General features: G+C 40.1%; 1 protein-coding gene across 2 annotated transcripts in view; it reads right to left on the minus strand.

The window, feature by feature from the left end:
- Positions 1-4564, minus strand: part of HOOK1 (hook microtubule tethering protein 1) — a 71508-nt gene extending 66944 nt beyond the window's left edge. Inside the window, exon 1 of one of the 2 annotated variants that reach the window (XM_070786449.1) lies at positions 4316-4564. In XM_070786449.1, the coding sequence (XP_070642550.1) occupies positions 4316-4378 (63 nt within the window). In that variant the 5' untranslated portion in view covers positions 4379-4564. The remainder of the gene's footprint in view (positions 1-4315) is intronic. The other variant, XM_070786448.1, reaches the window with a different exon arrangement.
- Positions 4565-21254: the final 16690 nt, after the last annotated feature.

Here is a 21254-nt window from a genome sequence, read left to right on the forward strand (position 1 = left end):
AAGCAGCAGGATGAAAGAAAATGTATTCTTTCAGACTACTCTTCATAGAGGTGAAGAGGCCGAAGTCTCTTTGTGAGTGACCCAAAAATGACAGACAGGGCTTCCATCTCTAAACACAGTTATTTGGCAAATAGCATCTTACTGTCTTCTTTATTTTTTAAATAAAGCAAATGATCAGAAATGTGGAAATGCTGTTCCTGAACTGCTTCAATATAAATGTCAAAGAAATCAAGAAAGAAAAGGGGTTTTCACAACTGAAAGCCAACAAAAACTCAACTTTGAGTCAACTCTGGTCTCAAATTCTCTTCCTCCAGCCGCTCATTTCAGAAAGAGGATCACCGCTTTGAGTTTTAAGATCTTTATAAAAACAATTCAACCATGCTTTTTTTTTTTTTTTTTGTAATTTGGGCATATCCAACACTCTAATTCTATTGGTGAAATCAGAGTCCAATAACTTTAAAATTTTAAATGTCACAGAGCCAAGAGGCAGAATTAAATTCACCTTCACACACATACCTTGAACTCTCTCCACCACGTAAACGATGCCAAATTTATCTTTCAGCCCTGAATTTTTTTGCTAAGTGGCAGTATAACATTTCGAAGAATTAGTTATTTTAAGATGAATTTCAAATCATAAAATGTACCTTTTAAAACACTGCCAAAACAGGCATCTCTTCACCTAACCAACTTTTCTTGGTGACTTCTCTGTTAAGGATGGTTCTACTGTCCTAGAACAATGTGCAGCACTGAAAGAACACGGTTTACTACCATCTGTGTTCTCTCCTCCGTTATAACTTTTTTTTTTACCTTCTATCTCCTACAACTTCCTCTCAGCAGATTAACATTACTTAGATTGGCAGGGAACACATTAAGAGTCCAGGGGTATCATGACAAACGTGTCTTCCATTACCATCTTTCAATCTATCATCAAAGACGACCATTTACATTACTTCTAAGGGTTCTTCTCTGTGTCTTGAAAACTCATTTCTCCTGATTTCAATGTGTTGAAATGCATCAATCTTCTATGAAACAGTTAAAAATGTATCCCAGGTACTTAGTGGTGAAATAATCAATGGTGAAATATTAGTTTTCGAGATGAGGACCAAGACTAGGATATTTACTATCATCACGTTGATTCAATGTTGTACTAGAGATCCTAGTCAGTTTTTGTTCCTGGGGACAGAACAGCAAACAGGTTGGGCAAGGGCTCTGTCCCTAAAGTGCAAACAAGATGACTTCAGAAAATATTAAGTGTTTACAGACACAACAAAAAGGGGTTAGCAGGTTACAACGGGATATGAGTAGGGTACAGGTAGGTCACTCACTGTCACACTGTCTCTGAAACATGACACTAGACCCAAGAAATGAATGGTAAGAAGTCAATCAGCCACTGAAAGAACTAGAAGAAGGATATTTCAAAGAGAAATTAAAAAGCTGTGATGCATTTATAAATAAAAACAAACAAAAAAAAACCACACAAATGCTTATCTTCCTAAAGAAAGTCAATGTAGCATGGGGGCAAAGAGAAGCATGGCATGAGGGCAGTTTGTAGAAAGTTGGAGAGGTAAGCTAACACTAACAGTGAAGTGGCTGACAATCAGCAAAGTTCCCTGCTGCTGCTGCTAAGTCACTTCAGTCTTGCCCGACTCTGTGCGACCCCATAGATGGCAGCCCACCAGGCTCCCCCGTCCCTGGATTCTCCAGGCAAGAACACTGGAGTGGGTTGCCATTTCCTTCTCCAATGCATGAAAGAGAAAAGTGAAAGTGAAGTCAAAGAAGTAAAGAAAAGCCTAGAGGCAAGAACCCAAGAAACTAAGGCAGAAGATAATTTCACAAAGGAATCATCAATTAACATAAGGATAATAAAAGTTTCCCGTTTGCCAAACCCAGTAAGAGAAGGCCTTAGAGCAAAGAATGCCAGTGCAGTGGGCTGAGGTGTAAATAAAAGTTCAAAAAGTATAAAGGATGAGTATTTAAAAATGAAAGAAATATGACTGAAGGAAAGTGGGGGGATACAGTGTGGCTCAGTAGACACCGATGGCTTTCTGTTTTTTCTCTTTAGGAGAGGGAATATTTGATCAAGTTTACATGTAGTGAGGAAGGAGCTAATGGAAAGGAAAAAATAGATACTAGAGGGGATAAATGACAGAGCAAAGTTTAAGACAACGTCGAAGGTGTGGATCTAGAGCCAGAGCCAAAGATAAGGAGGAGGTCACTTTCCTGATGGAGAGAAGCATTGGGGCTCAAATAGGATACTGATTAAGGTTTGCAAAGAGAAACATGAGAGGAACTGTATGGTTAATCTTAACAGTAAAGCTGGGCTGGGTATGGAAACAGGAGGATTTGTCTATAGCAGCATTTGGGAGGCAACAGTCTGTACATTAATTCCATTTTCTCCATAATGTTTCAGCAGCCTGAGAGAGAACTGGAGAAGCAAACAACCGATTATACTCTGTCATCTATTATCATTCCTTATGTTTTAAATAATTTTTTTACATGGGGCTTCCCTGGAGGTCTAGTGGTTAAGACTCTGCACTCCCAGTGCAGGAGGCATGGGTTCAATCCCATCCCTGGTGGGGGAACAAAGATCCTATATGCTGAATGGCACAGCCGAAAAAAAATAAAATAAAAATTTTACTGTTTTTAAGGAATTTTGCCTTCCATTACAAAAAATACACAGATCTACCTACCACACCAATTAAAATGGAAGATTCTTTTGATTATTCTTGATATCTTTCTTCCTCAGTGTCTTATACAAAGTAGGAACGTCACTATTAATACTGATTAAAAGAATGGATATAGTCACGAAATAGTTTAAATTTTTTAATAAAATTCATGAAAATCTTATACTTCACCACCAACCCTCATATAAGTCAATGACATCATGAAGACTAAGTTTACTATAAGTCACATGTTTAGAGCAACAATGCAACAGATTAGGAAACACCCTTTAATTAGTAATTTACTAAGCCACACCATTAGAAGTAACTGCCTTGTTTCACGACAACCTTAAATATGGCATTTAAACCCCATACTAAGTTTAAGTGAAAATATGGGTGAACAGTCAGCTAACTGCTTTTAACTCAGAAACTCCAGATGCTTGCATTTTACTTAGAGCAAAATCTTTTTACCTCCAAAGTGTAAAGGTAGCTTTACATTATGGTTATTTACAAGAGAATTCACATACTGCCAGAAACATTCCCTGATTTCTTTCTTTTGAATTACATGCATTGAGAGAGAGAGAAATTCATCAATTACTGCCTCTTAATCTAGTCTGTTTACATTCCATTCTACACACACTCCCGGACACAAAATTAAAAAACTGCTTTAGGGGTGAGCATCACTGACTGCACCTTGTGGACCATGGAGCGTCAGACTTGCCCAATATGGACTAGAAGCCACACCTAAATGCCAGCTCTCTCCGATCGCTGAGCACTTCCAAAAGGTGAGACACTTTTGTTGATCGCAATACTGAGGACAGATCCTGTCTGTCCAAACCCAACATAAATTAATAGGATTACCAAGTGAGGATAAAGTGCAAACGAAAATGCCAAGTTTTTTTTTTTTTTCTTTAAAGAAAATGCTTGTCCATTGGAAGAGGAGGGGAACCAGTGAGAACAAGAGAATACGAGCGCCCCACCCCCAACATTATCTTCTGATCCACGCAGGAAATATATACGTGGAAACATCTCTTCTAAGAGGCCTCTACAAAAACGGATGTCCTGGGGTCCGGGAGAAGCACTAACCCATGAACTAAAACCACTTCTTTGCCACCTGCGTCCAAATTAGAGCTAGGTGGTTGCAGTGGGAGGGAGGTTTCAGAGGGGGCTCTTCACTCCCAAGTAGCATAAAGGTCTCTATGAGAAGGCTGTTCTGCAGACGTAAGGCAAGGATGTCGGTGGTCCAGAAAGTCTAGAGCCTGGGCGCAGAGCAGGGGGGAGCAAATGGCCCAGCGAGGAGTAAACGGATGGGCGCTAGGCTCCCGCCACAGCTGTCAGGAGCAGGATCAGGGCGGTAAGACAAGTGTCCTTCTTCCCGCTCCCCCACCCCCACTCCCAGCTCCTTTTACCCTCCCCCCTCCCGCCCGCGAAGACAGAAACACACGTACCCACACTCACTCACCTACGCACACCTGCCCCGCGACCCGCAGGTGGCACTCTCGAGGTCAAGGGCGACTGGAGACACGGAGGGCTACGCGCAGTCCGGGGCGCAGGTGACCGTCGCTCCTCCGCAGGCTAACGTGCGAGAACCAGGCACCCCCCTGCCCCAGGAACTCGCCGCGGCCCCTCGGCCCGATTCGCCCCCTCGCACTCACCCAGATGATGAGGCTGTCGCACAGCGGGAGCTCGGACTGCGGAAGCGGCTGCGTCTCTTCCATGGCCAGGACCGCCGTCGACTACACCGCTGACGCCGACACCTCCCTCCTCCCCGCGCTCCCCCAGGAGCCGACGTCGAGGACCTGCTCGCCCACCAGGAAAGCTCGGTAGCCAGGCCCAGTGCCCTCGCCGCTCACGCGCGAAGCCTCGCGCGGCCGACGTCGCCGGCGTAACGCCCTCCTCGCCGCTGCCCCCGCCCCGCTCCGCAGTTCGCCCCCTCCCGCTTCTGGCCTGGACTGCGCCGCACGGCACCTGAGCCCCGCCCCCTCCCCTCCCCTTCTCTCCCCTCCCCTTCTCTCCCCTCCTCTCCCCTCCCCTCCCTGTCCTCCTCCCGCCCCTCCTTCCCACCCCGGCACACCTCTGCCTGGCGCACTGAGTGACCTGGGCGCGCACCAGTCACAAAGAAGATAGGTGCCTGAGAGGGACGGGTGGGGCGGGGAGGGGGCGGGAAGAGCGGGAATTGGTGGAGCAGGAGGGATTGCTGATTGGACGCACCCTCTTGGGCTTCGACCAATCAACGTGAGACAAGACTGAGCCTCCTAGAGAGAGCTCGAGCGGGTGGGAAGGGGTTTATGACCTGGCAGGTGCAGTTAGGGCGGGGGGCAATGAGTGCGCGTGCGCGATGGGGGGTTAGTGAGGTAGTCGATCGCGTAGTCCCAAGGGCACAAGTGGCCACGGGGGCCTAGGAATGTGTAGGAGAAACTCCAGGCATCTTCCCGCCTCCTTGCGAGTAGGGCAGCTCCTGGCTACACCTGTGGAGACCGACAGACTGCTTCCACAGCGTCTTCAGAGATAGATCCTACCAGTGAATAAAAACCATCCAGAAAGGGAAAGCTAATGTTCTAGGCGCTCATTAGAAAAGGATATTTTAATTTGCAGATATGGGAAAGAAATTTTTTCCTATAGGGTAAAATACTATTCAGTTCAGTCGCTCAGTCGTGTCCGACTCTTTGCGACCCCATGAATCGCAGCACGCCAGGCCTCCCTGTCCATCACCAACTCCCGGAGTGAATACTATAAAGCTGCTTAAACCAAATAAGCTCTCACAAGATCACAAAACCATGGACAATTTTATTTTAAATGAGGCAAAAGGGAAAGTCATTTACAGGTAGGAAAATGAAAAATGAAATGATCTTTTACTTTTCAAAAAAATATGAAAGGTATCAATGTACAATGCTTCTTATGTTTCTAGAGCGGTTGAAAAACCTGTCTTTTCTCAAAATGTTCATGAGGAGGTGTAAAATTGGAAACTAAGGTACTGACTGATATATAGCTTAGGTTATTGAATTGGGCTAGAATATCCCATGAACGGAGGAGCCTGTTAGGCTGCAGTCCATGGGGTCGCTAAGAGTCGGACACGACGGAGAGCCTTCATTTTCACTTTTCACTTTCATGCATTGGAGAAGGAAATGGCAACCCACTCCAGTGTTCTTGCCTGGAGAATCCCAGGGACCGGGGAGCCTGGTGGGCTGCCGTCTATGGGGTCGCACAGAGTCGGACACGACTGAAGCGATTTAGCAGCAACAGCAGCAGAATATTATTACTCTCGCTTGATTTTCATCACTCATTCATAAACTCATCAGTCCATGCTATGTGTAAAACTGCAGCTGGCTCATTTATATTATTGCATCTTTATGTTTTGACATGGAATGTTTAAAACTGATCACTGCAATTAAAAGCCCCCCAATTTAAATCAGTCTCATTCTAAAACTAGAGTACATGCATTTGCTATTGAGTCCCTTAACATTATTCCAGGACTTTCTTACACTGTGTGGAGTCGTTTTATACTTCTGTACACTGGCAACACTAGTAATATGACTTAATGAAAAGTAAAAGATCTAGGAATTGAAGACCTGGTCTGGGTCTTGATTTTACTCTTCACTGGCAATGTTGACAGCTTTCTCCTGTGGAACCTACCCTCCACCTTCCTAAAATGATGAGAATGACACTAACCTCCCCTGGGTACCTCATAAGGGCAAAAATGACAATGGACGTGGAAGGTTTTTATGAATGGAAAACTCTTTTGCAGATATGAGTTACTACAATCATATATGCTTAGAAGTGTATGAGAACGTGTCTCTAAGAGCCACATTAGTGACTACTGGAAATATTTAAGAAGGGGCAACTGAAGGGCAATTGAGTTATCTTTCTGGGATCTATACAATCAGGAATAGATGCCCATTTTTCTTCATGATACTAGATTCAATAGGAAAATATTAACATGTGAAGGACATGATTGTGAATTTAAAGAAATATTTCAAATTTGAAAAGTTAGAAAAGTGTAAAACATGAATCATTGAAATAAAACAATACAAAATGTTGAAAAGAGTAAAGTGTACTTTCATATACAACTGGAACAAGCATTTTAGAAATTTTTTTCTGTTTTTAATTATAAGATTATCTTGTATTACATTGGACCAGAAAAAGAAAGATGTTAAAAGAAATGCCTAATACAATGTAGGCTGTTATTTTCCAACTGTTGGCATTCATTTCTAAAAGTCAGCACCCATTATTTGGAGAATTGGATAAAATTAACTTTTAAGCAGTAGCAATGGAATTATAAATTGATACACTCTTCTGAAAAGTTTTTGAGGATATCAAGAATCTTTAAAATGTTCAAGCCTTTAAGTCAATTTTACTTCCAGAATCTATTCTAAGAAAATAATCAGATGCCAACAAAGTTGTTGATTGCAGTGCTATTTATCAAAGCAGAAAATAGAAACAGTCATTAAATATCTGAAAGAGGAATGATTAACTACATTATGATATATCCATACAATAAAATATATAGTAGCTCTTAAAATATTTTGAAAGAAGTTTAATTGCTCAGGAAAATGCTTACAAAATAATATTAAAAAGTGATGATACAAATCTGTACATACAGTGTGGCTCTCTTGAGAGAGAGAGAGATGAATAGTAATATAATGATAATATCCAGGTTTTGGACTAATTGGTAAGTTTTACCTCTTTGTACTTGACAATAATTTTGAAATTTTATACAGTGATTTTTATCATTAGACAAACTAAAGAACTGAAAATAATTAAAATTTGAATATGGCTAGATCTCAACTGTGGAAGAATATATATAAGAATGCAAACACACACACACACACACCCCACCCCTAAGTGTTTGAACAGAGAGAGATTGAAAAGAAAGTTGATTAAAATTATGCCTATGACCTAGCAATCCCACTCCTGGGCATATACTGGGAGAAAACCATAAATTGAAAAGCTTCATGAACACTAATGTTCATTGTAGCACTGTTTACAATAGCCAGGACATGGAAGCAACCTAATGTCCATCAACAGAGGAATGGATAAAAAAGATGTGGTACATACATACAATGGAATATTAGCCATAAAAAGCATGAAATAATGCTATTTTCAACAACATGGATGGACCTAGAGATTATCATACTGAATGAAGTAAGTTAGACACAGAATGATAAACATCATATGGTATTTATATGTGGAATCTAAAAACAATAGGATACAAATGAACTTATTTATCAAACAGAAGTAGAGTCACGTGTAGAAAACAAATTAATGGTTACCAGGGAATAAGGGGGTGGGGCAATAAATTGGGAGATTGGGATTGACATATACACACTACTATATGTAAAACAGATAACTAATAAGAACCTGCTGTATAGCATAGGGAACTCTACTCAATACTTTGTAAAGGTTATACGGGAAAAGACTCTAAAAGAGTGGATATATGTATATGTGTAACTGATTCACTTGGCTGTATACTGAAACTAACAGAACACTATAAATCAACTATATGCCCACAAATTTTTTAAAAAATATTAAGTTCAAACTTTAGTGTTCTAGATACCTGATGTGACTTATTGCCTGGATGATCTTGGGCAAGTCACTTAATTTCAGTAATCTCCAATTTCAGTCTCTGTAAACTCAAATAATACTACTCAAATAATATTACTCTGTAAACTCAAATAATACTACTCAAATAATATTACTGGGCATTTCTACATTGATAAGGGGTTTTTTGGTGGTAAGTAGGTGAAATTTAACCTGCTAACTATTAAAATGTTATCACAAGGGTACAAAATCTCTCGGATTCAGACAAAAAATCTGAAGAACTCCACATGGGAAAGGGCAGGTCTCAGAGGAGCTCATCAGACCTAGGTTGCAAAAGTTATAACAAGTCTTTTCAAGAGAGTGCCACCCAGATGAATATGATAAAAATGGTTTCAAGTCTTTTTGAGTCATTCTATTCAAAATTCAAGTTGGAGAAAGAGCATCTAGTGGGTCTATCATGACATATTTGTCCAATCCTTTGCCAGAAGAAGATAAAGTACCTAGAATGGCTGCCCTACCAGGACTGTAAACCCAAGTTGAAATCATGCAATGGTTGCCCCATGTGGATAGAGTAGGGTGTATGGATGCCTGCAGACAAAAACAAAACCAGCAATTCCCTCCATGTAAACTCATATGGTTGCTGTGAATACCAAATGCATATAAAATGTCTAACAGAACTCTTAGCTCATGATAGTTGCTAAATCTATTTTAGTACAACTATTATTTACACTGCATGTATGTCTTAAGGTGTGTGTGTGTGTTTGCACTCATTATAAAAACAGTGAAAGAAGATACATTAAAATTTTGGTAGAGGTTATTCACAATGATTATTAATTTTTAAAATTTCCTCTCTTACCAAAATGAACTAATATTACCTTTTAAAAATAAAACCAAAACTTCTAAAAGAGAAAGATGAGATCAGGATGAGATTTTTAAGCTCTAAATTGGCCTCTAAGTGGATGGATATGTGATAAAAGGAGAAAAGTCCTAACTAGGTACCCTAAAAGAACTGTAGACGGCTCTACTAATAAGAGTATATCTGTGCCTTGCCCATACAAGTTATGGAGTGAAAAAAATGGAGAAGTCTAAGATTTTCCCTGCTGATATGTAGATACACTGAATGGCTGAGGAAGAAAATGGAAGAAAACCCTGGCCTGGACAGGCACAGATCTGGACATTCAGAAAGAACAGCCATTCTAGCAGAGTGACGATATCAGCAGCAAACAACCCAGTGGACCTCCCAGCAAAGCATTCATTCCTGAAGCAAATTATTGGGCCCCTACACACAAGATCCTACATCCAGTCAGCATCTAGATCTATAATGAGCTGAATACAACAGGAGACATTTTTAGATTGTGACAATTTGTAGAATCTGGGAGATATTTTGGAATAAGAGTGTCCACATCCTGGGAAAGGGGATTTACAAGCCCTAGGTAGATTCCCAGGGAAGAGAAATGATGATGAAAATCTACATTTTAAAACAACATCTAGTTCTTAGGCCTGTGATCAGAGTTGGTGCAAGTGCCTAGCTCTATTAAATCCTGTACTGGCTTTAGGAAAGCAAGACCTCAAGACCAACCCCAAACACTAACCACAGGTGAGCTTTAGCTTTTTGATGAGACAATCTTGGACAAAATTGACTTGAGCACTCAGTGGGAGTCATCCCCACAGGCACTTTCAGACCTGATGACTAATGGGAAAGAAACTGGAGAAAATGGATCAGGGATGAGGACTACTTCCCACTGGGTATAAAAGGGAATACTTCACCTTGGCCAGGAACTGACTCCTGTTACAAAAATAATGATCATTCGGAGACTTACAGGATACTGAAAATATTGCTTCTGGGGCTTTTCATAGACTTAAGAGATTTTATATCACTTAATAAAACTGCTTTTAAGTGCATTTTATTTCAGTATTTAAAATCAATATGATTACTAACCTATTGAGCTACCCCAAAAGAGATTATTCTAAGATTTCAATGATGAAGTTCATGTTCATGTTCAGATCAAGAGTGAAAGCATCTCTGTCATTGATGAATATACAGATACAATACAAAAGATTTTAAATTTATATTATAAGAAAAAAATTGCAAAAAGTGATTCTGAGATGAAGATTAGCATTCAGGAGGTTTGTTAAGAAGTGCTCTTGAAGGTCTTCCCTGGTAGTCCATTGGATAAGAATCTGCCTGCAGGGGACAGGGGTTTGATCCCTAGTCCAGGAACTAAGATCCCACATGCCTTGGGGGCAACTAAGCCCATACAGTATAACTACTAAGTCTGTGTGTTCTAAAGCCTGCACTCTGCACCAAGAGAAGACACCACAATGAGAAACCCATGCACCGCAACTAGAGAATAGCCTCTGCTCTCCGCAACTGGAGAAAGTCCATGCACAGCAACAAAGAGCCCGTGAGCCACAATATTACCCAGCACAGGCAATAAATAAATAAATACATGTATTACTTTAAAAAAGAAATGCTCTTGGGAATAACAGCCGTGGAAGGGAAGGAAAGGAGGCAGAAGTGAGTAGAGGGAGAAAGAAGGCTGAGATGGAGTCCTACTGATAGTCCCAACCAACCCCTGTGGAGCTCTGAAGCTGGGATAATGTGTCTGAGTTTTCTGAGTTTGAGTGAAAGGGGTTTAATCCTTATGCCTCCATAGTCCTTGGATGTGGGCTATCCTAGAAAGGTGGCATGGCAGCCCAGGCAGTTCACAATGGCTGATGGCTGTCTGTGAACAGCACTCCCCCATGTTGGGATCTGGGCATCACATCACAGAATGCTCTGAACAGCAGTCGGGCCCACAGTCATGTAGATGGAGGTGGGGGTGCCATCACTCAGAATGGTAAAGCCTGGTTCAGAAAAGCCTGGACAAGTAGCCCCAACTGGAGCAATAGTATCATAACCACGAAGTTAAAACGGTCCCAGAGGAAGAACGCTGGCATCCTTCGTTCTTGCACTGAGAAGGCACCAAAATGGAAAGAGAGTATAGAAACAGTTATAATTTCCTATAGAGACTTGGTGTCAAATAACTAAACAAATACTGCCTTGGAGAATTTAAAACCGGGGTGCAAGTTATGAAAGACAAATCACAATGTAGGATGATATTATCAATTGTATTTTAAACTGATGAGAACGAATGATCAATATGTCACTTAATTGAGTGAAAATGAATATCACCATTTCATTTACTAAGCATATTTAAACACACTCCAAAGCAAAGTCAAATAAAGCTGAACCTGATTATTTTATCTTGCCCTAAGGTGGCACAGTGGTAAAGAATCTGCTTTTAATCCAGGAGACTTGGGTTCAGTCCCTGGGCTGGGAAGATCCCCTGGAGTATGAAATGACAACCCACTCCAGTATACTTGCCTGAAGAATTCCATGGACAGAAAAGCCTGGCAGGCTATAGTCCATAGAGCCACAAAGACTCGGACATGATTGAGCGACTGACACACACAAGAAACAAAGATGAGAAAAAAAAAATTAATAGCAAGGTATATATTTCAAAAACTACATTTCAAAAACCTAAAAGCAACACGTAACAAAAATAAATATTTAGTAAAATGTATTGATAATAATGTAACCAACCTAAAGCATCACTTTAAACATACAAGTCGTCTGCTTTCCGGCTCAGCTTCCCTAAGTGAATCACAAGATATGTCATCATTTTACACTCTGTTAGAAGAGCTGATCCCCACTCCTCATTCTGTTGGTGACCTGTTTCTTCTATACAAAAATCCTTCTAATCCATGTAAGCAGATTTTTAAAATAAAACCTAAACAGACACACAGTGGCTAATCACTTAATCCACAGACGTTTGTCTCTAAAAAGCAAGCAAAATCTAACTTTACAGTATAACTCTCCAAGGTACCTCCTATTGTCTTCAAGGGTATTGAAGATTAATATTTCAAAAATAAGAAGTTCTTTAGTTTACACCATGTAAATTGAAAGTGAATACAATCACATTCACAAGACAAGGTTCACAAAAATGATAAAAGTATGGTTTCTAAGGATGACAGGGATCACTGTGTTAGAAATACTGCTTATATCTTTTTATAGCTTGAAAAACCTATATTTGAAACCATTATGCCTATGGTGTTTAGGCATAATGAAACCTCCACATGTATATCAATTGAAAATAAGGAAAGTGATTTTTCCCTGAGGAGATATACCTGTTCACTCTCCATGTGTTAAATACTGTGACTTAAAATACCAAAATGCTAGAAGGAAGAAATTTATCTGGAAATTAAGGACAAAAGAAGAGGGTGGGCTATCTAATCAAGAGCCATACAAGTCAGGCTATAAAAATAAAGACAGAAAGGCCGGGACAGACGCATGATGGCTTTGTTAATATGAGCAACTATAGGAAATACCTAGAAGTCCAATTAAGGTTAATAAAATTTTTGAAGTGATTTAACCAAATAAATAAATACTCTGTAATGTGACTTGGAAATATTTTCCAGATAGCCTAAAAATAAAACAAAACAAACATAAATTTAAAAACTGATCAAGGTTTATTCTTATAAAGAGAGAAGCTACACATTTCATTAAAGTACGGGGCCTCACGCTTGAATAGTGTTTAGTATGATCGTGATTGGTAACCAAGAAGATACCTAGTCCTGAGGCTATAAAGACCTACAACAGCAACAATAGTAATAGCAGCTAAAATTTAAGGCATAGTTATTAGGTGCTAAGCACTATTCAAAGTACTTCATCTTTGCCAATTCATTTATTAATATCTTTAACAAACTGACAAGGTAGGTAACACTTTTAGTCTTTTGCAGATGAAGAAACTGACCATGAATAAGCTGCATACTTCAGAAAATCTCTTTCCAAATGTGAAGAGGAGACTTCTACTAGGGGATATCAACACTGTTTTTTAAGCTTTATTATAGTATAATTGACATACAAACATTTACACACATTTAACATATGCATATTGATCAGTTTGAATATCTGCATATACCCATCATGCCATCACCACAATCAAGGTTCTAAACCTAGCCACCATCTCCAAAAATTTCCTTGTGTTCTTTGGTGTTTGTGTGTGGTTTGTGGTAAGAACTGATTTTTTTTTTTTAAGATAACCATTACAAAATAAAATATAGCACATTCAGTTCTTCAGTCATTATTGTTTTTGTTTTGTCCCTTGATACTGAAATATGTCTTCAGGCAATCAAGATTCTTTTTGTTAAACACTGTGAAGCAAGTGAAGCCATCATATCCAGATGAGTGAAATTAATTGTTGCTTTTAGAGAGTCTGCTAACTGAAGGCTAGTGACTACACACGTGACTGAGAGACCTTGAATGGATCAAGCTTTTGACATTTTTTATCTGAAGATGAGTCTGACTTATTATTTCAAATATGATTTTTCTTATAAACATTGCATGATTTTTCTCAGCAATAATTAAGTTGGCTGTTTGGTCTGAATAACTGGTCTACTATTGGGGGTGTATTTTTTTTTTTCTAATTTTATTTTATTTTTAAACTTTACAAAATTGTATTAGTTTTGCCAAATATCAAAATGAATCCGCCACAGGTATACATGCGTTCCCCATCCCGAACCCTCCTCCCTCCTCCCTCACCATACCATCCCTCTGGGCCGTCCCAGTGCACCAGCCCCAAGCATCCAGCATCGTGCATCGAACCTGGACTGGCAACTCAGTATACTAATGCATATATATGGGGGTGTATTTTTTATGTTCAAATTGTTTTTATTGATTATAGTCACCATGTTCATTCTCTCTGTATATTTCAATAGTAATCAAAATAGTTACCCTTTCTCCTTAAATCATCAAATAATAAGAATGATTATTCTTATTAGGTTGAACGGGAAGCCATTCAACCTACAATCCTTACATAATCTGGCTGGCTTCCCTGGTAGCTCAGATGATAAAGAATCTGCCTGCAATGTGGGAGACCCAGGGTTGATCTCTGGGTTGGGAAGACCCCCTGGAGAAGGAAATGGCAACCCACTCCAGTATTCTTACCTGGAAAATCCCATGGACAGAGGAGCCTGGCGGGCTACAGTCTATTGGGTGGCAAAGCGTCAGACACGACTGAGCAACTAACACACACACTTACATAACCACCTATAATCATCACATTTGGGAAATTTAACATTAATACAATATTATTATTCAATCATGTGTGCTCGATTGCTCTCTGTGACCCCATTGACAGTAACCCACAAGGTTCCTCTGTCTATGTAACTTTCCAGGCAAGAATACTGGTATGGGTTGCCATTTCCTCCTTCAGGGGACCTTCCCCATCCAGGGATAGAACTCACAAATCCTGAAGCTCCTGCATTGGTAGGTGGATTCTGCCACCCGGGAAGCCATTCAACCTACAATCCTTCTTTAAATTTACCTAATTGTCCTTAATTATTTTTCTCCCTCCGGAATCCTCATTGACCCCAGGGACTGTAGCCCATGAGGCTCCTCTGTCCAGGGGATTTCCTAGACAAGAATATAGGAGTGGGTTGCCATTTCCTCCTCCAAGAGATCTTCCCCACCCAGGAACTGAATCCACGTCTCCTGTGTCTCCAAGTTGCTTTGATCTCCTTTAATCTAGGTCAGTACTCTAGCCTGTGTGCATGTGTATGTGTGTGATTTCATGACCTCAACATTTTTGAATGGCCCGGTCTAGTAACATTTGTCAGATTGTCTCCTTATGACAAGATTTGGTTTAACCATTTTTATATATGAACTCAATGAGTGTGTCACATTGGCAGGAACGTGACATTGTGTCATCTGATTATGCTGCTAAGTCGCTTCAGTCGTGTCCGACTCTGTGCAACCCCAGAGACGGCAGCCCACCAGGCTCCCCTGTCCCTGGGATTCTCCAGGCAAGAACACTGGAGTGGGTGGCCATTTCCTTCTCCAGTGCATGAAAGTGAAAAGTGAAAGTGAAGTTGCTCAGTTGTGTCCGACCCTCAGCGACCCCATGGACTGCAGCCCACCAGGCTCCTATGTCCATGGGATTTTCCAGGCAAGAATATTGGAGTGGGGTGCCATTGCTTCTCTGCATCTGATTATGGGAGAAGTTAAATTTTATAATTTAGATAGTATCCACCAGATTTCTCCATTGTAAAGATTTTTTTTCATTGTAATTACTTAGTAACTTGACACTGTGTGAATATATGGTTCCCCAAGAGTTTGTCAGCCAGTCCTTTTAGCATCTACTGTTAGTTATTGCCTGAACTGATTACTATCATGGTGGTCACAAAATGGTGCTTTTCCATTTCCATCATTCTTTTTACATTTGTTAGCTGACACTGTTTTGTTAAAAATGACCTTTCCTCTTATCTCCACACCCACTTTTAACTTTTTAAAGTATAAATATGGACTCATAAATGTGTTTTAATTCAATATGACACAACTAATTCTCATCACTATTTTTTAGTCATCAAACCATCCCAAATTCAGCCAGTAGGAGCCCCTTCCAGTTGGCTTCTATGTCCTTTCTGCATACCGCTCCTGTTTTTATGCACTTCTCTACACAAGAAGTTCCAAGTTCCCTTTGTACTTTCCTGCCCCTATCTTGACATCAGTCATTTCTCACAGAAACCCTGGCTCCATTTTATGGGGAATGGTATTTAGTAGGGCTGAATTTCTGTGACTAAAGTGGGTTACATTTCTTAATTATAATTTTGTTTTTTTGACATTCGATTTTTCTGTGTTGAAATAATACATCCCTGTAAAAACTAGAATATGGAACATAATAGTCATTTACATGTCAGGGTGAAAGTATTTATCAGCTTGCATATTTTATAAGAGATTGGAAGCAGAGAGAATGAGGACACCAGACAATGTGAAGGGAGGAGGTTGAGGGCGGTAGAGAGGTGAAACAGGTTCATGGATAGAAAGAAAGCTAATATCAATTACTTCTATTCTGGGAACATTTGTGTAAACTATTTAAATTAATCCTTACAACAATCCTTATTTTTACAAAAGAGGAAGTAACTTCCTCAAAGTTGTAATATGTATAGCAGATAGTCTAGAACTAAAACCCTTTTTGCTTGGCCAGAAAAACCTTGTCTGTGCCTTCTATTACCCTAAGTTGTTCCCCAAGGCAAGCAAGGAGGTTGATTAGCTAAAAAGATAAGTTTCGCCTACCTCAGTTTTGAAGCAGAGTAAACTACGGTCCAGCTGCTTACCCTCTTTCACTTGAAGTTGTTTGTTGTGAGTTGCATGCATAGCCACCCTCACAAATACTGTCCTTCAGTTGAGAATAAGGTTCAAACATTTTTCCAGTGCTCAGGAAGTCTGTGGGAAGCAATTCGATTTCATTTGCTTTCATTGTTGATTCAAAAAGAACAGATAGGCATCTCAAATTGAATGTTTCTCAGTTGGATTATTTATTACAAGTCCTGCCTGTTGCCAGAAGTTTGTCTAGTGGTGGGAAAGCTTGTTAAAGGCTTGAAAGAGAGAACTGAGGCAAGTTACCCGAAAAACAAGGTTGGGAACAAAGCCCACAAGAACATGCTTGTCTCCCCTTCTTATTAATACATTGGTTGACTCCCAAATTCTCTTGGTTCTCAGTTTTCTTACTGTAAATGGGGATGATAGCTTTCTTGCCTGAAGAAAGGAGGCAGAATACCTAGGACATCAAAAACCACGCATTAAGTATCTTCTATTCAGTTCAGCTCAGTTCAGTCGCTCAGTCGTGTCCAGCCCTTTGCAACCCCACCAACAGCACCAGGCTTGCCATCACCAACTCCTGGAGCTTGTTCAAACTCATGTCCATTGAGTTGGTGATGCCATCCAACGATTTCATCCTAGTTGTCCCCTTCTCCTCCTGCCTTCAGTTTTTCGCAGCATCAGGGTCTTTTCCAATGAGTCAGTTCTTCACATCAGATGGCCAAAGTATTGGAGTTTCAGCTTCAGCATCAATCCTTCTAATGAATATTCAGAACTGATTTCCTTTAAGATTGACTGACTTGATCTCCTTGCAGTCCAAGGGACTCTCAAGAGTCTTCTCCAACACCACAGTTCAAAAGCATCCATTCTTTGGTGCTCAGCTTTTTTTATGGTCCAGTTCTCACATCCATACATGACTACTGGAAAAACTATAGCCTTGACTAGATGGACCTTTGTTGGCAAAGTAATGTTTCTGCTTTATAATATGCTGTCTAGATTTGTTATAGCTTTTCTTCCAAGGAGCAAGCATCTTTGAATTTCACGGCTGCAGTCACCAGCTGCAGTGATTTTGGAGCTCAAGAAAATAAACTCCATCACTGTTTCCATTATTTCCCTGTCTATTTGTCATGAAGTGATGGAATTGGATGCCATGATCTTAGTTTTTGAATGATGATTTTTAAGCCAGCCTTTTCACTCTGCTCTTCCACTTTCATCAAGAGGCTCTTTATTTCCTCTTCACTTTCTGCAATAAGGGTGGTGTCATCTGCATATCTGAGGTTATTGATATTTCTCCCAGCAATCTTGATTCCAGCTTGTGCTTCATCCAGTCTGGCATTTCGCATGATGTACTCTGCATATAAGTTAAATAAGCAGGATGACAATATATACCCTTGACATACTCCTTTCCCAATTTGGAACCAGTCTGTTGTTCCATGTCAGGTTCTAACCATTGCTTCTTGACCTGCCTACAGATTTCTCAAGAGGCAGGTAAGATGGTCTGGTATTCCCATCTCTTTAAGAATTTTCCACAGTTTGTTTTCATCCACACAGTCAAAGGCTTCAGCATAGTCAATGAAGCCTAAAGTAGAAGTTTTGCTGGAATTCAACTGCTTTTTCTATGATCCAATGGATGTTAGCAATCTGATCTCTGAACATTTCCTTTGACACTGAAAATGTGGAGAACTATAAGGCAGAGTATCTACTCTTACTATGCTGGCCATCTAGTTGGGGATGCTGAATTTGCATATGAAAAAGAACAAATAAATTTTGTAACACACCATGTGAGTGTCAAAGACAAGGGAAATGATTAATTACCAAGGACAGTATTAGTGTACCAATTTAAAATAATAATAAAATACAACTTTCTTTTTTTTCAATCAATGTTTCAGAAATGAAGTAAGAAACAAGGAATGAAGAGACAAAGGAAAATGGAACAAATGAAGAGGGAAGGGAGAAAGGAAAGGAAAAAAACGGAGAGCAATGATGATAACTACATAGGTTAAAAAAGTTAGTATTAATGTAGTTTTACTTTGTAACTCCTTGTTTTCCTATAAAATAATTATTGTAAGTCTATGTTGATGGGTATACAATGCATAAAAGGTAACGTGACAGTAGCATAAAGGGAGGATCAAATTGTATAGGAACAAACATTTCTTACATAATTGAAGCGTCAGTTCAGTTCAGTTCAGTCGCTGAGTCGTGTCCGACTCTTTGCGACCCCATGAATCGCAGCATGCCAGGCCTCCCTGTCCATCACCAACTCCCGGAGTTCCCCCAGACTCACGTCCATCGAGTCAGTGATGCCATCCAGCCGTCTCATCCTCTGTCGTCCCCTTCGTCTCCTGCCCCCAATCCCTCCCAGTATCAGAGTCTTTTCCAATGAGTTAACTCTTCACATGAGGTGGCCAAAGTACTGGAGTTTCAGCTTCAGCTTCATTCCCTCCAAAGAAATCCCAGGGCTGATCTCCTTCAGAATGGACTGGTTGGATCTCCTTGCAGTCCAAGGGACTCTCAAGAGTCTTCTCCAACTCCACAGTTCAAAAGCATCAATTCTTCGGCGCTCAGCCTTCTTCACAGTCCAACTCTCACATCCATACATGACCACAGGAAAAACCATAGCCTTGACTAGACGGACCTTTGTTGGCAAAGTGATGTCTCTGCTTTTGAATATGCTATCTAGGTTGGACATAACTTTCCTTCCAAGGAGTAAGCGTCTTTTAATTTCATGGCTTCAGTCACCATCTGCAGTGATTTTGGAGCCCAGAAAAATAAAGTCTGACACTTTTTCCACTGTTTCCCCATCGATTTCCCATGAAGTGATGGGACCAGATGCCATGATCTTCATTTTCTGAATGTTGAGCTTTAAGCCAACTTTTTCACTCTCCACTTTCACTTTCATCAAGAGGCTTTTGAGTTCCTCTTCACTTTCTGCCATAAGGGTGGTGTCATCTGCATATCTGAGGTTATTGATATTTCTCCTGGCAATCTTGATTCCAGCTTGTGTTTCTTCCAGCCCAGCGTTTCTCATGATGTACTCTGCATAGAAGTTAAATAAGCAGGGTGACAGTATATAGCCTTGATGTACTCCTTTTCCTATTTGGAACCAGTCTATTGTTCCATGTCCAGTTCTAACTGTTGCTTCCTGACCTGCATACAGATTTCTTAAGAGGCAGGTCAGGTGGTCTGGTATTCCCATCTCTCTCAGAATTTTCCACAGTTTATTGTGATCCACACAGTCAAAGGCTTTCGCATAGTCAATAAAGCAGAAATAGATGTTTTTCTGGAACTCTCTTGCTTTTTCCATGATCCAGCGGATGTTGGCAATTTGATCTCTGGTTCCTCTCCGTTTTCTAAAACCAGCTTGAACATCAGGAAGCTCACGGTTCACATATTGCTGAAGCCTGGCTTGGAGAATTTTGAGCATTACTTTACTAGCGTGTGAGATGAGTGCAATTGTGCGGTAGTTTGAGCATTCTTTGGCATTGCCTTTCTTTGGGATTGGAATGAAAACTGACCTTTTCCAGTCCTATGGCCACTGCTGAGTTTTCCAAATTTGCTGGCACATTGAGTGCAGCACTTTCACAGCATCATCTTTCAGGATTTGAAATAGCTCAACTGGAATTCCATCACCTTCACTAGCTTTGTTCGTAGTGATGCTTTCTAAGGCCCACTTGACTTCACATTCCAGGATGTCTGGCTGTAGATGAGTTATCACACCATTGTGATTGTTGGGTCATGAAGATCTTTTTTGTACAGTTCTTCTGTGTATTCTTGCCACCTCTTCTTAATATCTTCTGCTTCTGTTAGGTCCATACAATTTCTGTCCTTTATCAAGCCCATCTTTGCATGAAATATTCCCTTGGTATCTCTGATTTTCTTGAAGAGATCTCTAGTCTTTCCCATTCTGTTGTTTTTCTCTTATTTCTTTGCATTGATCACTAAGGAAGGCTTTCTTATCTCTTCTTGCTATTCTTTGGAACTCTGCATTCAGATGCTTATATCTTTCCTTTTCTCCTTTGCTTTTCGTTTCTCTTCTTTCACAGCTATTTGTAAGGCCTCCCCAGACAGCCATTTTGCTTTTTTGCATTTCTTTTCCATGGGGATAGTCTTGATCCCTGTCTTCTGAACAATGTCACGAACCTCATTCCATAGTTCATCAGGCACTCTATCTATCAGATCTAGGCCCTTAAATCTATTTCTCACTTCCACTGTATAATCATAAGGGATTTGATTTAGGTCATACCTGAATGGTCTAGTGGTTTTCCCTACTTTCTTCAATTTAAGTCTGAATTTGGTAATAAGGAGTTCATGATCTGAGCCACAGTCAGCTCCCGGTCTTGTTTTTGTTGACTGTTTAGAGCTTCTCCATCTTTGGCTACAAAGAATATAATCAATCTGATTTCGGTGTTGACCATCTGGTGATGTCCATGTGTAGAGTCTTCTCTTGTGTTGTTGGAAGAGGGTGTTTGCTATGACCAGTGCATTTAATTGACACTAATTCAAACTAGATTGATATGAATCAAAATGCTACTTACAATCTCTAAGGCAACCACTAAGAAAATAACTTAAAAATGTGTAGAAAAAAAGAGAAAGGAATCAAAGTGGTTCACTAAAAAATACTTATTGAACATGAAAGAAGGCAGTCATGGAGTTGAGGTACAAGAAAAGATATAAGACATGTAGAGAACCTATGCAAAATAGAAATCCTCCCTTATCTGTAATAACATTGAAGGAAAATGAAATTAAAACTTCAACCAAAAGGCAAAAAAAAAAGGCAGAATGGTTTCTAAAAACATGATACAATCATATGCTATCTATAAGAGACTCACCTTGCACTCAAAGGTAAGCAAGGTTGAAAATTTAGAGATATGAAAAAAATATTCCATGCAAACACTAATCAAAACACAGGTGGATTG

The sequence above is a fragment of the Bos indicus genome, chromosome 3 (assembly GCF_029378745.1).
Source record: "Bos indicus isolate NIAB-ARS_2022 breed Sahiwal x Tharparkar chromosome 3, NIAB-ARS_B.indTharparkar_mat_pri_1.0, whole genome shotgun sequence".
Taxonomy (NCBI): Eukaryota; Metazoa; Chordata; class Mammalia; order Artiodactyla; family Bovidae; genus Bos; species Bos indicus.